Genomic DNA, 17388 nt, shown 5'->3' with positions numbered 1-17388 from the left:
TGCGGCAATAATCAACGCACTTTCTGTAACCTATTTGCACAGTGCGTCAGTGGAATATAATCATGACCTGAGACTCAGATGTGCTCAGTATGTGAGCTTTTTCTTTGGTTTTTTCTCAGAGGTCATTTTAAAGGAAGTTGTCTTTGTGCATCTCGCAACTGAAAGGTAAAAATTATTTTTCATAATGGGGGAAAGTAGATTAGGACCTCCTGGCATTTCTGAGCACGTATCTGCATTAATTTCACAATTAACAGACCTGCCAGCGTCTCTGTGGACTCTGCAGATTCACTGAAATGGGTGTTAATAATGCATCTTATCTCAATCCATATGTTAGAACCTGCAGTCTGCATTTGCTTTCAGAGTGCAGAAATCCATTTGCAGCGCACAGATAAAAAGTGCTGTGGAGATCCTTATTTGGTTAAGCAAGATTTCACGGGGATACAATAAAATATTACCATTGTTAACATTTAATAGTTTTCGCACTGCAGCAGGAGTGTTATTCATTAAGAATCATCACAAATTTAATGTTCATGTCACGGATTTCCATGGACTCTAAAAGTGTGAATTATTTATAATCCTCATCTATCCAAGTGTGTTAAAAAGAGCAAAACTGGAATGTCAATTTAGTTATGATAATATTTCAGGCAGAGCATATTGGATATTGGATATTTGCAGGCATCCTGATCTTGAAGCAGCATGCTTACATTCCCAGCAATGCAGGACAATAGCAGGGAGTGACAGGTTCTGTGAGGTCTGGAGCTGTTCTCTCCCCCACTTCTTGCCTGTTTCTCCTTTCAGCTCCGGACTCTGGCATGAGCAGTGCTGGGACACCATGCGCAGCCTTGTCTTCCTGGCTGTTTTACTGCCCTCAGCCGTAGGTGAGCTTTAAACCTGCAGGGATGAGTCCTCCAGCATACCCGTCTCCTTCACAGGGATTAACTCTTTCCTCCTTCACTCAGACAGTTATTTCCAGTGTCCCCTTGTCATTAAATATTGTTATTCATTTTGGATGATTTAAAGACACATTCTTCTGGCCTTTTGCATTTGTTGATTTTGCCTATTTTTTAACAAAAAAACACACAAGGCTGCTCAGACCAAACCGTGGACATGAAACCAAGTCAATCCAAATAACTGAAAGGTGGAATCATATCAGGAAAACATACAAACGGAGAGCATTTAAGAGGGGACGAGCAACATGTCCACTGAGATGTCAAGGCTGTCCTGAAAAGCCCATAATGCACAGCGCACTGTCACTCTTGCAGCCGAAGGTGAGCAATGGGGTTGTTAGAACTGTGCTGTAACGGCTTACATTTCTGAGATTCTCAGCTTGTTTGCTCAGAAGCACAATTTCATCATTTTTGCCTATAAAGGAAAGACCGCTATAGATTCTGTGACCACATTGCTGTGAATATCAGAATGAAATACCAATGTTGGGCCGGAATCTGAAGTAACTCCGGTGTATTCGAGCTTTATAGAAGTGCACAGGTTTTACGTTGACTGGCGACTGGTTAAGTGGGTGTGTCTCCTACACGTAGTCGATCCTCCCCCAGCCTCTACATACCTCTGGTGCTCTGAGAGCTCAATGACATCAGGACTGGGCTGGACTGGCTTCTTTCTGCTGCCACTTAATAAGAGAAGTGTAGAAGCAGAACTGCGCATCGATAAGAAAACTTCCGTGTGGCTTTCAAGCACAAAGATGAATGCAGGATTGTGGCTGCACAAGAGTCTGAGCCCTGGGGATTGATTTAAACGCTGCGCAAATGCCACAGGAAAACCATTTGTATTCTGTCCCATACAATAGCAATTACAAAACTTAATTACAGAAGAGCCATTTAAATTAATCCGTGGGAAAAGTTTGACACTTGGGGAGGAAGGTTGATGGCCACACTCTGCACTTGTTTATCTCCCTTCCATTATTAATGCTCCTTCGCTTTGGTCGATTTCCTCTTAATCAGAACCTGTCTGCTCTGGAAGTAAACACAGTCTCTAGACGCTGGCCGAGACCTCGCCCTCAGGGCGGGACTCCCTCCGACGCCACGCCTAGCGGCTGCAGCTGCTGTTTAGCGACCAGAAAGGTTCCCGTCGAAGGCAGAGCCTGTGCCTTAGAGATCTTCCCTCAGCCTCTGAGCTCAGCAGACAGCACCTGCAGCTCCAAGCTGGACGTTTTGCCTTATAAACACATTCTGGTCATGTCTGGGGACAAACTAATGATGCTGCTGATGGCGTACCGCTGCGTCTATTCCCACTATTAGTTTTTTATTGCTCTCATTTCTGATCTGATTCTGAGGATTGTTATGTTTAATGTCTGCTGTACAATTGCCATGAATTAATAAGTCGAGACTGATTGACATTTACTAATATTTCTCTCCATATCCCTGGGTGACCTACCAGCCACTTATGGTTTTTTCTTCAGTGGATCCTGCCCAATACACAGCAGCGTGCTTCCTGTGGGACAGAGTCAAGACAGTGCCCTGTCCGCCCCTACAGCAAGCAGAAACACCACAAGGCAGAGCGCCCTGCCGTCTCGGGGCCTCAGACACACCCATCCTGCACTCTCGATCAGGAGATATTTTTAAAAAGCCCATATCAGCCCAAGGCAGAATCTAGGGACGTACTGGGCTAGAAATGTGACTGCTTCAACACCTTGGCGCCTCTGGGCTTGACGAGGTCAGAACCTGCATCGTACTCTCAGCCGGGGCTCTCGAGTGTGTGTTCAGCAGCACTGAAGTAGCAGGGACGATAATGCAACAGAGTTAAGAAGCCCCGCAGACATTTGTCATGCAAAGACCAGTGATGGTCACTTCCTTGTGTGCACAGGTGCTGCCGAGTTCCTTCAAGGTCCTCAGAACGCCACAGCGCTGCTCAGCAGCACCGCCAAGTTCAACTGCACTGTGTCGAAGGACTGGCTGGCCTTGATCTGGGAGCTCAAGGATGTGCCTGTGCTGACGATCATGCCTCAGGTGGGGGCCGTGGGAGTCTCTGACCGTTACGACGTGCAGAACTACACCACTCTGGACACCTTCACCTCCGAGCTCATCATCCACAACGTCTCGCGCCAGGACAGCGGCCCCCTCACCTGCGGGCTGCTGAACGCGGGGAACAAGGACGCCACTCTGTCTGTCGAAGGTGGGTTGTTTGGATCTCATTGCCAATGCGATAGCAAGGAAATGCAATGGATTTATTTTATACTCAGTACCTCAGTACTTTAGGAAAAATGGCATGTAGGTTTTGAATAAGATTGTGGATCTAATTGTCACGTTGCAAAAGACAGGTGAGGGAAAAAGAAGTCGGTGCATTCTGCATGTGGTGAGAGACACAGAGCTCTGGAACAGAAGAGTATGACCCTGGGGGCTCTATGGTGGCGGCTATGTTGCGTGTGCTGACCAGGACTGCCGCAATTTTGTCTGCCCTGGAAACGGTTCTGACCCGCGGGGCGAGACCGCCGTGGAAACGGTTCTGAGGCCTCAGGTCCCTTCATTAGCATAGCCTGAGCTGTGGGGGTCAGGTGGAGATTGATGGTGCTATAAGAAATACTGTCTCTCAGCCAGGACTGCCAGGGGAGCACTGTAACTCTTCCCAAGATTTACTGTACTTCACTGCAGTTGTCTGCACAGTCAACCCCCCTCAGTGGGAGAAATACCTCATCACGGGGTAGAGCTACAGAGTGTGGGCTGTGTGCCTTTCACTGATCTTTATTAGATATGAATTCCATGTATGCACTGATTTATTGCACTATTAACGCTGTTTTTACAAACTGTCTACCATGCCATACCAAAAAAAATACTGTTTAGCAATAACGTACATTTTTTCAAGCAAATAAATCTGTCATGTCTGGAGCGAGCTTTCGCACCCAAAAGAACAAAACGCCCCTACCTGCACAGTAAACTAATAGAGCAGGAATGTTTATCAATGTGCCAAATTCTATTCCCAGACATGCAGATGAAGATGAAATTGTTAAGTAGTGTGATTATTCATCATAAGTATGGGCAACAAACCAGACCTACAGTAATGGTTATGGAAATAATATCAAGCTCGTAATCATACTGATAAATTATGAATTTAGTTGAGTGATAAGAATTCAAAAATAATGCATTACTTTTTCGTATTCCAATTAGTCCATCTCTGGAGAGTCATTAATAGCCCAGGCTTCTCTCAAGCTAGGAATCTGAAGGTGAGCTGCCGAGTAGATGGGCACTGATGCCTTTTCGGTATGGACTGGTAACGTGAAGCTTCCTTCAGCCCTCGCTCTGCAGATGTGGCCAGGTCCTGCAGCCTCTGTGCCCTCAGTCACACGCCAAGGGATAACAGGAGAGCTGAGGGCCTGTTGTGCAGAATGAATGCAATGGTTTGCTGTGCTGTGTACATTCAGGTAAAGATGCAGGACTTATTCATGGGGTGAGTTTCTAGTGAAAGTCTGGGAGGAATGACTGTCTGGGAGATCATTTTCGAGAGCTTTACTTGGATCACTGAGATGCAAACTCAGATTTCCTGTATTATAAACTAATGTGCTCAGAGGTGAGATCTAAGCTAAAAGCAAGAAGGACACTCTGGGGAGAAGAAGAGATGTTGAGAAAACAAAGCAATGACCCTTTGCCTTTAATATATTACCTGGTGGGGCTCAGTATTGACGGTGCCGCGCATTCCTGCTGTCTTGAATAGCCATTAACAATATTATATGGTAGATAAAATACTTCATCAAAGGACCAGAAGAACTTTCCATACAGACTGATTTTTTAATTAAATGTGCATCCTGGCATTGCAAGTGAACAGTCAGCAAGTGAGCTGGTGATTTGTGGAACATTCATTTCAATTTATTGGTGGATAGGATCCACAAATCTTTCGAAGAAGTAAGCCTGCTTTTTAACTTCATTCTCATTATCCTGTATGAATCTGTATGTAAGTTACTACATTTCATAGTGGGAACTGCCAACACAGGGGAACCCAGCTGTAAAGCAATCGAGCCCATGATGTAATGCAGAAATTAGCAGCAAACGGGCTTTTAACACTCCTCAAGTGTGAGAGAAAGAGAGGAAAGCAGAATTAATGAAGACAGAGGTCATCCTTCTTAGAGATTAAATGTTGTATTTAAACCCTCAAATTTCATGAGGCAATGGAAGTTGAGAGAGCTGGGTCATTTTGAAAAACAGCAAGCTTTAAAGTCTTTCACTGCTAATCAATTCATTTAGCAGTTGGTGAATACATAGAGGGAATCATACCTTTATTTACTCCTCAATATGTTATTTAAAAAATAAACCAGCCTGTTCTACCAAGAAGGATGACGCCTCACTTAGACTGTCATCCTTGTCATTTACTAATAATTTATTAGTATTATTAGTAGATTTATAAATAATCCCCACTGTATCAGAAAAGCTGTGTGGAATAGAGGAATTAATAGATACGCCAGAGTTTTGACAGCAGCGCAGTCATTAATGTGGATTCTTCTGAGAGACAATCTCCCTGCTGTCCAAATTGCTTTGTCAGGATTTATTTTTCATCCTCTGTCTATAGTGCTGCATGTCTGCATTTTTAATAGTCTCTGAAACATGCAAGTTGAATTTGATTAAAATGAGACTGCATCTGGGCTAACAGCATGCCAAGTTTAGAAAAATGAGTGGTAAGCAAAGACTACAAGGTGCATTAATTTCCAGTAAAGGTCACCAGAAGTGCTTCAGTCCTATAAGCATTTGTTGTTGTTTGGAGTTATTCTGATGTTTGAATTCACATTTGCTTGCCATGTTAAGTCATTTTATAAACTGTAGCATTACACACACCGCTCAATTTTCTTTCTATTTTATTCCGATTGACCTCTCTTATAGCTGCTCTGCATTTCCCAGGTCTCATTTGTCATCCAAGAAAAACCTCCAAGGAACTCTGAGCTGCAAGTGATCAAACTACCCTTTAAAGGATTAGTAGCACAGCGAGAACATGACTGAGAAAGATCACTCATTAGTCATGTGCCTTATTTTGGTTACAGTTACATTTAACACTGGTAGCAAGGAGAGCGTCTGCTTGTGATCTGATGAGAGTGTGTTAGTCATGAGCAAAGAGTGCATACCTTCCCAGCTGGTGACTGTTACAATAACAAGTTTGCACACAGTACTGAAGGCCTGGTAGCTGGTAGTGCAGGTAAGAGATGAGATCACTTTACTGGCCATATACAATTTCTTGTATGAGGAATTTGTCTTTTTGCATACACCAACTTGCTCTCCATGAGACACACAGACAGGGAGAGAGAAACTTGGGGTCAGAGCACAGGGTCAGCCATTTGCACAGCACCCCGGGAACAGGTGGGGTTAAGGGTCTTGCTCAGGGGCCCAGCAGAGTAAGATTCCTCTGCCGGCTGTGGGATTTGAACCGGCAACCTTCCAGCTACAGGCACAGATCCAGAGCCACAGAGCCACTGCACAGATACACAGGAACAAAACATAGACCGCCACAACAGAAAAGGCCACAAAGCAGTGAGTGTGCATGAAGCTGTTCAGTGTTGCTTGTGTTTGTCTCCAGTGCCGGGTGGGCTGGAGATCTTGAACAACAGCCTGGAGGTGCAGTGGAACCAGTCCGCCACCGTCCTGTGTCGGGCCAGGGGCTGGTACCCCTCTCCTGGCATGGCCTGGATGCTGGACGGCTCGCCCGCTGACCCAGGCGGCTACAGCACTGAGAGCAGCATCGATGACACCGGGCTGTACGTCTCGACCAGCACCCTGCTCGTCACCCCCACCCACAACCTCACAGTGGAGTGCCAGGCCTCCATCCCCGCCCTGGCCGCCCCTCTCCGTGTCAACGCCTCCCTGGTTGTGACGGAAGGTGAGCAGTGTAGCTGGGCGGAGCGCTGGCGCCTCCCTTCATTCCCCTTCTACCGGACGAGCTCCAGCTGTGTGCACTTACAGTAAACATCACCGTGTAGACAAGATGAACGTGCTTGTAGTGAGGAGTGCTCAGACGTCTATAATGCAGTGTTGTCATTACCAAAGGGCGGGATGGGGAGTTAACACGAACATTAACTCTCAACCTGAACTTTAATCCAGATTTACCCTTAAATGCACCCCTACAGCCAATCCTGCTCTCAACCCTCACCATGACCAAGTGTCTGTGCTCCCCCCGACCCAACGCTAAAGCTAAACCAGTCTCTAGCTGTGGCTCCTGTCCCTCTTCACAAGACTGGGTAATGTGCTGCTCTTATCTGAAGCAGAGCAACAGTCTATGTAGCAGGTTTGAGCCCAGAAGCGGGGAAATCGGTGACGAGGGAAACAATCCACGATAAGTCTGGATAGGCAAAGCCCGTAACGAAGCACAGTCGCAAACACAGGGGTCATATGAAAATGAAACCAAACCAAAACAGGCCAAGCCGAATACCAGAGATGAGTGGATGAGGTGACGTCACAGCGATGCTAGGGCGTCCTGTGGAGTTCTGTCGTGAGTGAGTGTGACACACTGACCCCAGCCAAAGTCTGACTCTCGCCCTCCCCCAGTTCTCGTTCCAGCCCCCGGCCAGCCCAGGATCGACAGGACTGTGCTGATAGCAGTCACCGTGTCCGTCTCGGCTGCCATTCTGCTGGTGCTGCTCATCATTCTGATTGTGTTCTGTTGCAAAAGGAAAAGCAGACCCAGTGAGTAGTTTCTTGGTTTCTTTGTAGTGTTTTCCCTGGCCAGGGAATCTTCCCCTCAATCCAGAAAACCGATAATGATAGTAATTCATGGTCCTGTTGGATATTTCAAATGTTTTTTATGCAGGGGACAATTTAAACTCCATTGCAATACTTACACCCACAACTTCAAAAAGTAAAGCGATATTTTGTTAGAAATGTATTCAATACCCGTCTTCTGTGGAAAACTGAAGAACTCACTATGTCGGTGTCTCATGGATTGCCAGTTAATTCAATTAACCAAATTGGTTAAGGATGTTATTTTAAAAAAGTAATGGTAACTGAACGGAAGTTCAACATTGCTGAGTCCCTTTAATGCTCTGCAGCCCTCAATCAGCAGCTCTTGGCGTTTTAAATCATATTGTAAATCAAATCTTAATACACTCTCGCTGTGGTCCGTGCGGCGAAAATTAAAACAGGCCCGTCAGCACCCAGCGCTCTTGGAGAAGAAAAGTTAGTGTCGGCTCCCCACCACCAGGTGGCGCTACATCCCAAATAATCAACCCAGGAGGGCAGGCTTACCACCCTAAAGATGTGGGTTTATTACAGAATTGCTTCTGTGTATCTCTTGAGGAATTACTCAATGACTCATTTTTTCCCTTTATGGGAAGTGTAAAAAATATTCATGTTTGGATTTCACTGGGGATGTAACACCATTTGAAAGTGCTTCCCAGAAGCTGAGTGGCGCAGAAGAGCCCGAACAGCTGCAGTTTTGTGGCTCTTTTGTGGGACAGCTGTATAATGTCCTGGTCCTGCAGTAAAATTGTGTCTTCTGGGTTTTGTTCCAGCTGAGCTTGTAATTTGTTTCATTATTGAACTCATAATTTAGCCAGTTAATCAAGGCTTAGTTTCACAGATAATCTCTTTTGAAGGTATTATTTCCAGGATGGAATGACCAGATCTTTGTTTCAACAAGGTTTAAGATTATTGTTCCTTCATGCTTTCCTAAATAGTACCTAATTGATTATTATGTCATGATGTATGGAAAGAGGTGGGAGGAACGCTTGTCAAACGCTCCCATAGTCCGCATTTTTAGTGATGTTGTGATCTAATCGTTTCACCTGAAACTCTGAAAACTGGCCCCAGGCACAGGGATCACATCGTTTTCTGTGACTATTTAAGACCTGAAGTGATTTTTTTATAAAAAAGTTCAATAAAAGATTCATTAAAATCAAATAAGAATGTGCAGAGTTCGCATGAAAGCTGGAAGAGACAGGCGCCTGGACTGGGAATCAGGTTTTTACGCAGGCAAGAAGCTGAGGTGTGATCCGGAGGTACTGGTCCTTCTCAGAACCAGTACCTTGTGTTGCCTCTGTGAGCCTGATTTCAAGTCGAGCTCCTGAAGGAAACAACTGCAGTGGCAGAGATCCTCATCACATGACACTCGAGCACTCGTCACAGCTCAGCTCAGAGCAGAGCTGCAGCTCAGGCCCACGCTGTGAGCTGTGAAGGCCTTAGCAGATTTGAGGATCTCCACAAAGCTTAACTTGCAGGAGTACTAAACTAGGATTTTAAATTCCACTTTAGGCAATACTTACTAGTGTTCCCTTTCCACTCAACTCAACTGAGCCCTTTGCTTGTTAGCATCTGACATATGTTTTGAAAAACAATTTTTTAATACTTACACTCTGAGTTCCACAGGAATGGTGTGGTCAAGAAAAGACCTGTATTGAGAAGATTTACATAATTGCTCTAAAGAAAACAACATTTTTTGCATTATTGCAATATATATAATTTATATAATTGCATTGATGAAAACAAAACAGTTTCAGCATTGCTAAGTAAAATTCATTTCAAATGCTACAGCTCTGAAGAAAAGGACGTAGGACTTCACAGGCTGTTGTGTGCGACAGTATTGCCAGATCTACAGCACACGTTATTGATAGCTGTTGCCAGGACCTATCTACCATGCAACTAAAGTTATAGTGTAATGGATCTGGGTGAGGTGTTTTATTAGGATCCTTTAAACCTACATCAGTATAAAAGATACACAAAAACATATATAAAAAACATGAATCTCAAGCAAGGCTGGAAAGTTGTGTCTACTTACTACTGCTGAGATCTAAGCCTCCTGTGAGCCAAAGAACCTGCAGTTTTTTTGGCCAGGTAGCAGGTTTGTTAAGATGTTTCCTTGAGTCTTATAAAGCCATCCCAAATGGATAGGTGTCCTCAGCAGTGAAGCTTCCTGTATGTCTGTGATAACAGACGTGCTTGTGAGTCATGTATTAAACTGGTTTAATATCTGTGACAGATTGAGGACTAGAGAAAATCAAGGACATGCCTTTGTGCTGAGTTCCAATTTTAGACAGGTATACACACCTAAACACAAGTTCAAAATGACTTCAACAAAATGTAGCCCAAAACTGTTCTACGGTTTATGCATACATTTTTTGGACTGTCTTGTTTAGCTCAATTAGTTTATTGCAAATATCACATCACACTTCTTAGATAATCAGAATTCCTAGATATAGCACCCCAAACCATTTTCACTTGAATTTCACACAGTGCAGTTCCAGCTTGACATGCTCCCTCAACAGCACAGCTTGCTTCGGAAATGCAGTAGATGACTCACGTCAAGCCTGTCTGTAACCTACTGACAGAACACTGCACTTGCGTTATTTTTAGAACACGGCACAACCACACAATTGGACGTTGTAGGCTGGTAGCCCAGGGAGACATCTCGAATCGTGTTCTGCTCCTCCAAGGATCTTTCTTTTGTGCTCCTCTCAACACGACCCAGCCCTTCAGTCCCCTCCTGCCGTGCCGTTCTGTGAGCGCTCTTACCTCCTCGTGAACCCGGGGGGGAGGAGAAGCGTGCCCCTGCGGTGCGATTCATTCATGGTTAGAGCCGTCTCTTCTACTGGGACTGAGGACCGCCTGCGGACTGCAGTTGTGCATATCTAAAGCAACATCTGCTGAAATAGATTTTGATACGGAGACAATAGATATAGCCAAAGGGCCAGGGGCAAGCCTGTGAGAAATGTGGTGTCGTTTTCATCCAGATCAGGCTGTTTCTCTTGAGGTTATTAAACCTTTTATATCGTATTAATTCATGCTCACACACACACACTCGGAAAAAGAAACTTTATGAATCCCAAGACAAATCATGCAATTATCCTCTATATTAAAGCCATATTTCATTCTCTTTCAGAACCCAGATATGAGAGCTATGAGGAGGAAACAAGGCAAGTGAATTTCCTGGCTGACTGACATGGTCTGCAGCTTCAGAAGCACTGAAAGACTCTACTTCTTTTCACTGTCAGGTCTCCCCACTAGCCACATCCAAAACCCTATGAGTATGTTAGGTATTAAAATTACAATAAATCAATCAGGGCCTGATGCAAGTTGTGAATGATAACAAATATTCACTCCCTACAGTCAGGGAATACCCTTTCTATAATGTCCCATTCTGTGAAATTACAAAATGATGCATGAAAGTGTTTTTAATAAGATCATATTTTATTCAAATCTTGAATGTTCAAACTAAAGACTTTGAAGGGTAAGATAAGTTACAGTAAATGTAAGCAAATACTAAAGATAAAGATTAAAGATGCTGATTGCTTAAGTATTCAGACCCATGAACTCAATATTTAGGCACCTTTGGGTTAGGGTTAGGGTTTATAATTACAGCCACCAGTTTTACCAACTCTCCCAACTTTGCACACTGTCTTGGTGCAATTTTTGTCCAATCTTCTTGGCAGATTTGCCTGAGCTTTCTCATGTCTTGAGAATTGTTTATGGGCAGTGTTCCCCAAAACGTCCCACAGATTCTTACAATGCACAGGATCGTTAATCTGAAACCGCTCCAATGTAGCTTTGTCCTTATGTGTCTGCTTATCCTGCTTGAAATGTGAATTGTCACCCCAATCACCTTCAGTACCTTGCGCTGTCCTTGTTGTCTTCAGTCCTAACAGTCTGAAAAAGAGACACTGAGGACTTTGCTTAGTCCCTTTTGATTAAGGATTGCTCTCAGATGTACCGAGAAACAAATGAAGGGGCCTCGAGACTTGCATTGGTTGTGTTTTGGCCTTCTGTGTGGCTACTTGTGTGTGTTTTCCCCTAGGAAAATCTGAGCCCAGTGTAGAACTCACCCTCCTCCATGCACCGGCTCTCTGCCATGCCTTGGGCTGTGACCCCGGCGACAAGCTGCTGGGCTGGAGGAATTACTCAAGCATAGCGAACAAGCCCTTCTATCTGGAACCAAGCACTTCGAAAAAACGATCGCAGTTTCATCGAGGGTGCCATGTCTGCTAGCATCCTTGAAACAATGCAGATTCATTTGAACGATGTTTTGATATTTTTATATATGTACTTTTTTAGGGCTTCATTGTGCATGATGCAAATAATATTTTGAACAGGAAGTTTTAGGGTCCATAACTTCACAACAATATAGTGAATAAAGGTTCAAAACAGAAGAACTGGAAGCATGCTGAGGGGCAGAACATCACCCACACTGTGTAGGTTCAAATGTGATGTGATACTTGGCGTTAGTAAAGAACAATATCTCAATAATCACAACATCACTGTACCTCACCTTGGCTCTCTTCACTGTCTTGACCCTGAACCTTTGGCATTGCTAAAGTTCTAGTTCTTGCTATCCAGCTGGTCTGACCCAGGCTGCCCCTGTTTTCACAGAAAAGACTCACAGCAGAGAGCACAGAATGGACAAGCCCCACAGACACTGCCAATCCAGGGAAAGAACAACCTGGGATTCTCCGAGGACACTCCAGCAGGTGAGACTGGGGTCTGTGCTGGAGGGACGTGAGAGCCCAGTGAGACTATGTGCACTGAATGTTAACTCTACACAGATGGGGTCACCAGCTGGCTTCAGAGGATTGTGCTGCCTCCATTTTTCCAACTCAGATTATTTTCCTCCAGCTTTGAGAAATAGTTTTTGCAGGAAGCTGTTTTGTTTTGGCTGATTTTAGCTAGCATGGCAATTTGTCCAAGTGTGGACTACAGCAGCGAGCTGTCAAGAAGAAATAATTTGGTGCAATAAGAAATACGAAAGGGGTAAGAGAAGCAGACTTTTTGATAAAACACACATTCATCATCATCAGATAAAATACGCATGCATCCATCATCATCATCATCATCAGATAAAACATACATTCGTCATCATCATCATTATCCCATACAACGTACGTTCGTCATCGGTTTAAGTGTGAGCACTGAAGAGATTTTGAAGTCTTATCTAAAATGTAAATTTTTATTTCACAGGTCATTACTATAATGATTACGCTCTAAGCAACAGTAACAGGAACCAGAAAAACTCCATGGAGGGATTGGAGGTAACAGAAGCTTTTGGTGCTTCAATTATTCAGAGAGCTCTCTGTGACACCAGTGATGGGCTCACTGACGAGGACAGCAGACTGGACACTGCTGTGCCTGGGCAGGTCAACAGGCATGCAGCGGGCAGTGTTTAATCTGTCTAGCTATCCCTTAAAATTGTTTCACTTAGACATCTGGACACTACTAATATTTTTGTTGATGTAACCATCCAATTGGGAGTCACCAGTTTTTTTCAAAGACTCCTCTTCACTGCAGTGTCTCCTGTACCATTCCCAAGGAGAATGAGTACGTGCAAGATGCAGACCTGTCCGGGCCACACTGGAATCTCCTGGAAAGGGCCTGACAGGAGAGTCTGTGCAGACTGGAGGCGCAGCGGGTCTCTCACTGGTCGTACTGCCAGCCTCACTGTGCCCAGCAGGTGGCAGGATAGCGGTTTCCCTGATAGGAGAGACCCCCAGCCCACCCTGAGGGGTCTACTTTTGCTGATTGAGACACGTGGGAGATCCCACTTCTCAGTTCAAGTTTTATTGCTTGTCACTGCACCCAAAAATGCCCCACAAACTTACCAGTGAAAGAACTGCTATGGTGAAAAACTGATCTGTATTGTGTGTATGATAACACATAAATTCCTTGTGACAAATTCTGTCTGGTGTGCACTTGTGTACTTCACCACAATTCTCACACGTTCCCGTGTCTCCGTGTTTTGTTTACTCTGTTTTCCCACAACTACCTCTGGTTCACTACAGTTTTCACTTTTCTTTTCATGTGTGCGTGCCAGGTTTTTAACAGGACTCTACTGTTGTACAGTAAGTGCTCAGAGGAAACGTTTTCATTGTATTTCTCACTTTTTTCTTTTGCAGATACCTGATGTAATTCAAGGGAATTTCAATTCAAATTTTTCGCAAACCAACTATACAGGCTCGGTCTACCCAGCTGGTGCCAAGAAAGTGAGGCACGTCACCTCTGTTTGACTCAAGGACAGTGTGCACAGGAGCTGGACACAGAGACCTGGACCTGTGCAAGGTCACAGGTCAGGCTGGGGTGCCGTAATGAAATTGATCAAAACCGTCTCTCCTTTCCCTCCTCCATTGTGAGCTTCCACAGTTCTCTTCTTTTGGCACAGAAAGGGCTACAGTCACCCTCGTCTCACCCTCCTCTGGCTGCGTGCTCTGAGCAGGTTTTGTACTGTGTGGTCTTAGCAAATTCAAATGGTCCTCCTGTATTCTGTTGCGGTTTGCATACCTTGGCATGCCAGCTGCTCCTCCAGTGTGCAGTGCGCAGAGAGTGGACACACAGGAATAGTCATCCAGGGAGCGAGACTGGGGCCAGAGGTACTGTTTAGAAATAAATGTTGCTGCTGTTGATTGCAGGGTTACTAGGCTGGAGGCAGGTGACGTAGAGATCTCACAGGTAGCAGTGCACTGTTCTTCAGCAAGAAATGACCAGAAATATTTTTATAAACCTGGGTACATTTTTTAAATGTCATGCTAAGGGCTACTTTAGTACCACTGGGCTCCTTTATGGGAGCAGGGGGGCTGTTCATCTTTTTAAATTAAATGCCTATTTTCTGCAAAGATTGTTTCCCCAGCTCTGTGGGCAGCTCATAAAATCAGGGCCCTGACACCTCTTTAAAATCAAGGGCTTCCCTTGCCAGACAAAAGCGTGCATATGGCTCTACTGCGGTGATTAAGTGACTCTACTCCAGAGCTGGCTCGTGTGATCATGGCAGGGAGGGACCGGGAGCTGTGACTTGTTCAGGTTGTGTGTTGTGTTTAAACAATCTGAGAAGAGCCCACTAAGCACCTCTCCACCGCATGCCCTTCTACACTACTGACCACACGAAGAGCAGCGAGCTAATCAGTTTGTAGTCTGTAGAAAGGATCTGCAATTTGCCTTTACTTTCCTCATCATCTGTCAAATTATTGTTAAGTGCCATTATTTAATTACTGCTACATTTATTCCTTGGAATGGCCATACCCCAGTGATCAAACCAGAAAAATGCAGGCCATTACTGGCTGCTAATGAGACCTCAGATTATGTTGCAACATTTCATTATGTGTTTCTAAACCCATTGTACTGTGTGCACATTGCAGTTTCTGCCCTCCAGCAGCTGTTCCTCACTGTTCCATGTCACACACCAGCTGATTGTGATCTTTATTACGAAAACGAGAGCTACAGTCAAGCCACAACTCGCATTCCTGGAGTGTGCTGGCTAGAAACCTTTTGTTTGTGCAAAGCTGAACATTAAATCCTCCTGTGTTTTGCATCTTAAGATAATAATAAAAATAAAATTCCAAGACATTTCAGGTCTTTTAAAATGTTCTAACCTAGTATATTCTTCATTTTGGTCCACTTAACCAAGTTTAAATGGTTACTCATGGTATCAAGTATCATTGGAGTATCATTTTTTCCCCATTCTTTATCAGTTAGTTGTTTGCATGTGGAACCAGTCCTTCCCTTTAAACGCAGGCGAGGATGATCGAGAGGAGTGAGTGGATCACTCCAGCTGTGACTCATTATCTCACCCGCAGTGTAGCAGGGAAACCCAGTGTTCAAACCCTCCCCCGGTCTGGTGCTGGTGATCGCAGTTGCTGGCTCACATGGTTCGCAAGATTCCAAAGACTTCTAGGACTGGTTAAGGGCTCAGCTGAAAGAACTCCCCAGTGCTTCCACCACCACATGCAAGGCTGTGTATAAGCTCAGGCTTGTATTATAACTGCTGTGTATAAATTTCATGCACATCACCCTGCAGCTCACAGCAGGCAGCCCCTGGAGCTCAGCAGGTGTGAGACTGGCCAGTACCTGGATTGGAGACTCCTGGGAAAGCTAAGGTTGCTGCTGGAAGAGGTGGGGCCAGTAGGGGGCGCTCACCCTGTGGTCTGTGTGGGTCTTACTGCCCCTATATAGTGATGGGGACACTATACTGTAAAACGTGCCATCCTTCAGATGAGATGTAAAACTGAGGTCCTGACTCTCTGTGTTCGTTAATGATCCCAGGGTGTTTCCCGAAAAGAGTAGGGGTGTTACCCCGGTGACCTGGCCAAATTTCCCTCTGGCCTTTACCCATCATGGCCTCCTAATAACCCCCATCTCTGAACTGGCGTCATCACTCTGTGCTCCTCCCCACTGAGTCAAGTTTTTATTATTTGATCTGCTTTCAGGAGAACCTCGATTGTCCTTTCATAGCGATCAGCAGATGTCGTCAAATTTTCTTGCAGATTGCACTGCAGAGCGGGGCAGGGCGGGGCGGGGCGGGGCAGGGCGGGGCAGGCTCATGCACAGAGCCTCTCTGGAGCCAGTCGTCCAGAAGCTTGGCTTCAGTGCGTTTCCCTTGGATGGCACTACATCACACACTGGAACAGATCATCTACACAGGTGCACTCTGTACCTGTCATACCTGGCACAACCACTTCACAAGCCCAGCTATCTTTGCCACAGGGGTCACCCTGGCAGGTGGTTTTCTACAGCCCTCCCTGTGACAGTGCCCGGCTCGCCTGCAGGCCCACGTGCTCTGGCTCGTGCTGTAGATCAGGGACAGCCCGGATGATTTATTTTATTAGTTTTCCCACTCTGGTTAATTGTCTGCTTGTATAAGGTCCTGTGAAAGCAATCTGTTTAGGAAAGCATCCTACGTGTAAATCAAAATGAAATCAAAATCTGTGCCTCATTCACTGGGCCTGTGTGCAACAGTAAGCAATTAGTTATTTAGGGCTACAGTTTATTTCAGTATTTTGTTTGCCCTTCTTTAATAACATTTAGTTTCCTGCAACACATGCCCTGGATGTGATCCCTGGATGTGATCCTCAGTTGAATTAGCTACTAACTACCAAACAAGCTAGATGAGCCTTGTCTTGCCTGCAACCACTCCTATGATCTTCTGACTGCGGTGGACTTTGTTCACAGGCTGAGCCTGACGAATTGATGTGGGTCTGTGTGTGAGAGGAGATCTGTGCACTCTCAGACCTGCCTAATTAAGCAGAATATTTGCGGGGGGTGGGATGGATCTGGTGAGAGATCAGATTTTGGTAGCTTGGTCTGTCTATAATCTCTGATCATTCCAGATGGAGGAAAGTGGTGCTTTTTATTAGGTACAGTATCCATGAAGAGATTAAACTCGTCCATCATTTCTACTGTGTATTTATTTAAATTTTAATTTTAAAATCCATTTTCCCATTTTATAAGCTGATTTGCTGATTCTAACAGTACTAGGATATTATGAGTTTAGCCAAGTAAATTTAATATCACTTGCTTCACCTTAAAATAGCTATATTATGTCCTCATAAGCATATTCAATGTATATGTTGTTTCTACAGTCCTTTTTCATATTTCACAATGAAAATGATGCAACTTTTTCAGCACAATTTACCAGACTTTTAAAAGGTAAAACTTTGCTTCTTGTGTGAAATAACTTGAAATGTTTTTGTGCAATAAATAAAACCATGTTTCATATGCA

The 17388-nt window shown here is 44.7% G+C and overlaps 1 protein-coding gene across 4 annotated transcripts in view; it reads left to right on the top strand.

Moving 5' to 3' along the window:
- Nucleotides 1-17388, top strand: part of LOC148657732 (immunoglobulin superfamily member 5-like) — a 19720-nt gene extending 2332 nt beyond the window's left edge. For 2 of the 4 annotated variants that reach the window (XM_088638381.1, XM_088638380.1), the window contains 9 exons: nt 120-165; nt 799-878; nt 2818-3126; nt 6505-6804; nt 7470-7607; nt 10795-10828; nt 12279-12376; nt 12864-12934; nt 13796-17388. In XM_088638381.1, the coding sequence (XP_088494507.1) occupies nt 833-878; nt 2818-3126; nt 6505-6804; nt 7470-7607; nt 10795-10828; nt 12279-12376; nt 12864-12934; nt 13796-13906 (1107 nt within the window). In that variant the 5' untranslated portion in view covers nt 120-165; nt 799-832 and the 3' untranslated portion in view covers nt 13907-17388. The remainder of the gene's footprint in view (nt 1-119; nt 166-798; nt 879-2817; nt 3127-6504; nt 6805-7469; nt 7608-10794; nt 10829-12278; nt 12377-12863; nt 12935-13795) is intronic. The other 2 variants (XM_088638383.1, XM_088638382.1) reach the window with 1 other exon arrangement.

The sequence above is a fragment of the Lepisosteus platostomus genome, chromosome 7 (assembly GCF_059453375.1).
Source record: "Lepisosteus platostomus isolate fLepPlt1 chromosome 7, fLepPlt1.hap1, whole genome shotgun sequence".
Classification (NCBI taxonomy): Eukaryota; Metazoa; Chordata; class Actinopteri; order Semionotiformes; family Lepisosteidae; genus Lepisosteus; species Lepisosteus platostomus.
Note: the sequence above shows the minus strand (reverse complement) of the source record. Positions and strands in the feature narration are given on the sequence as shown.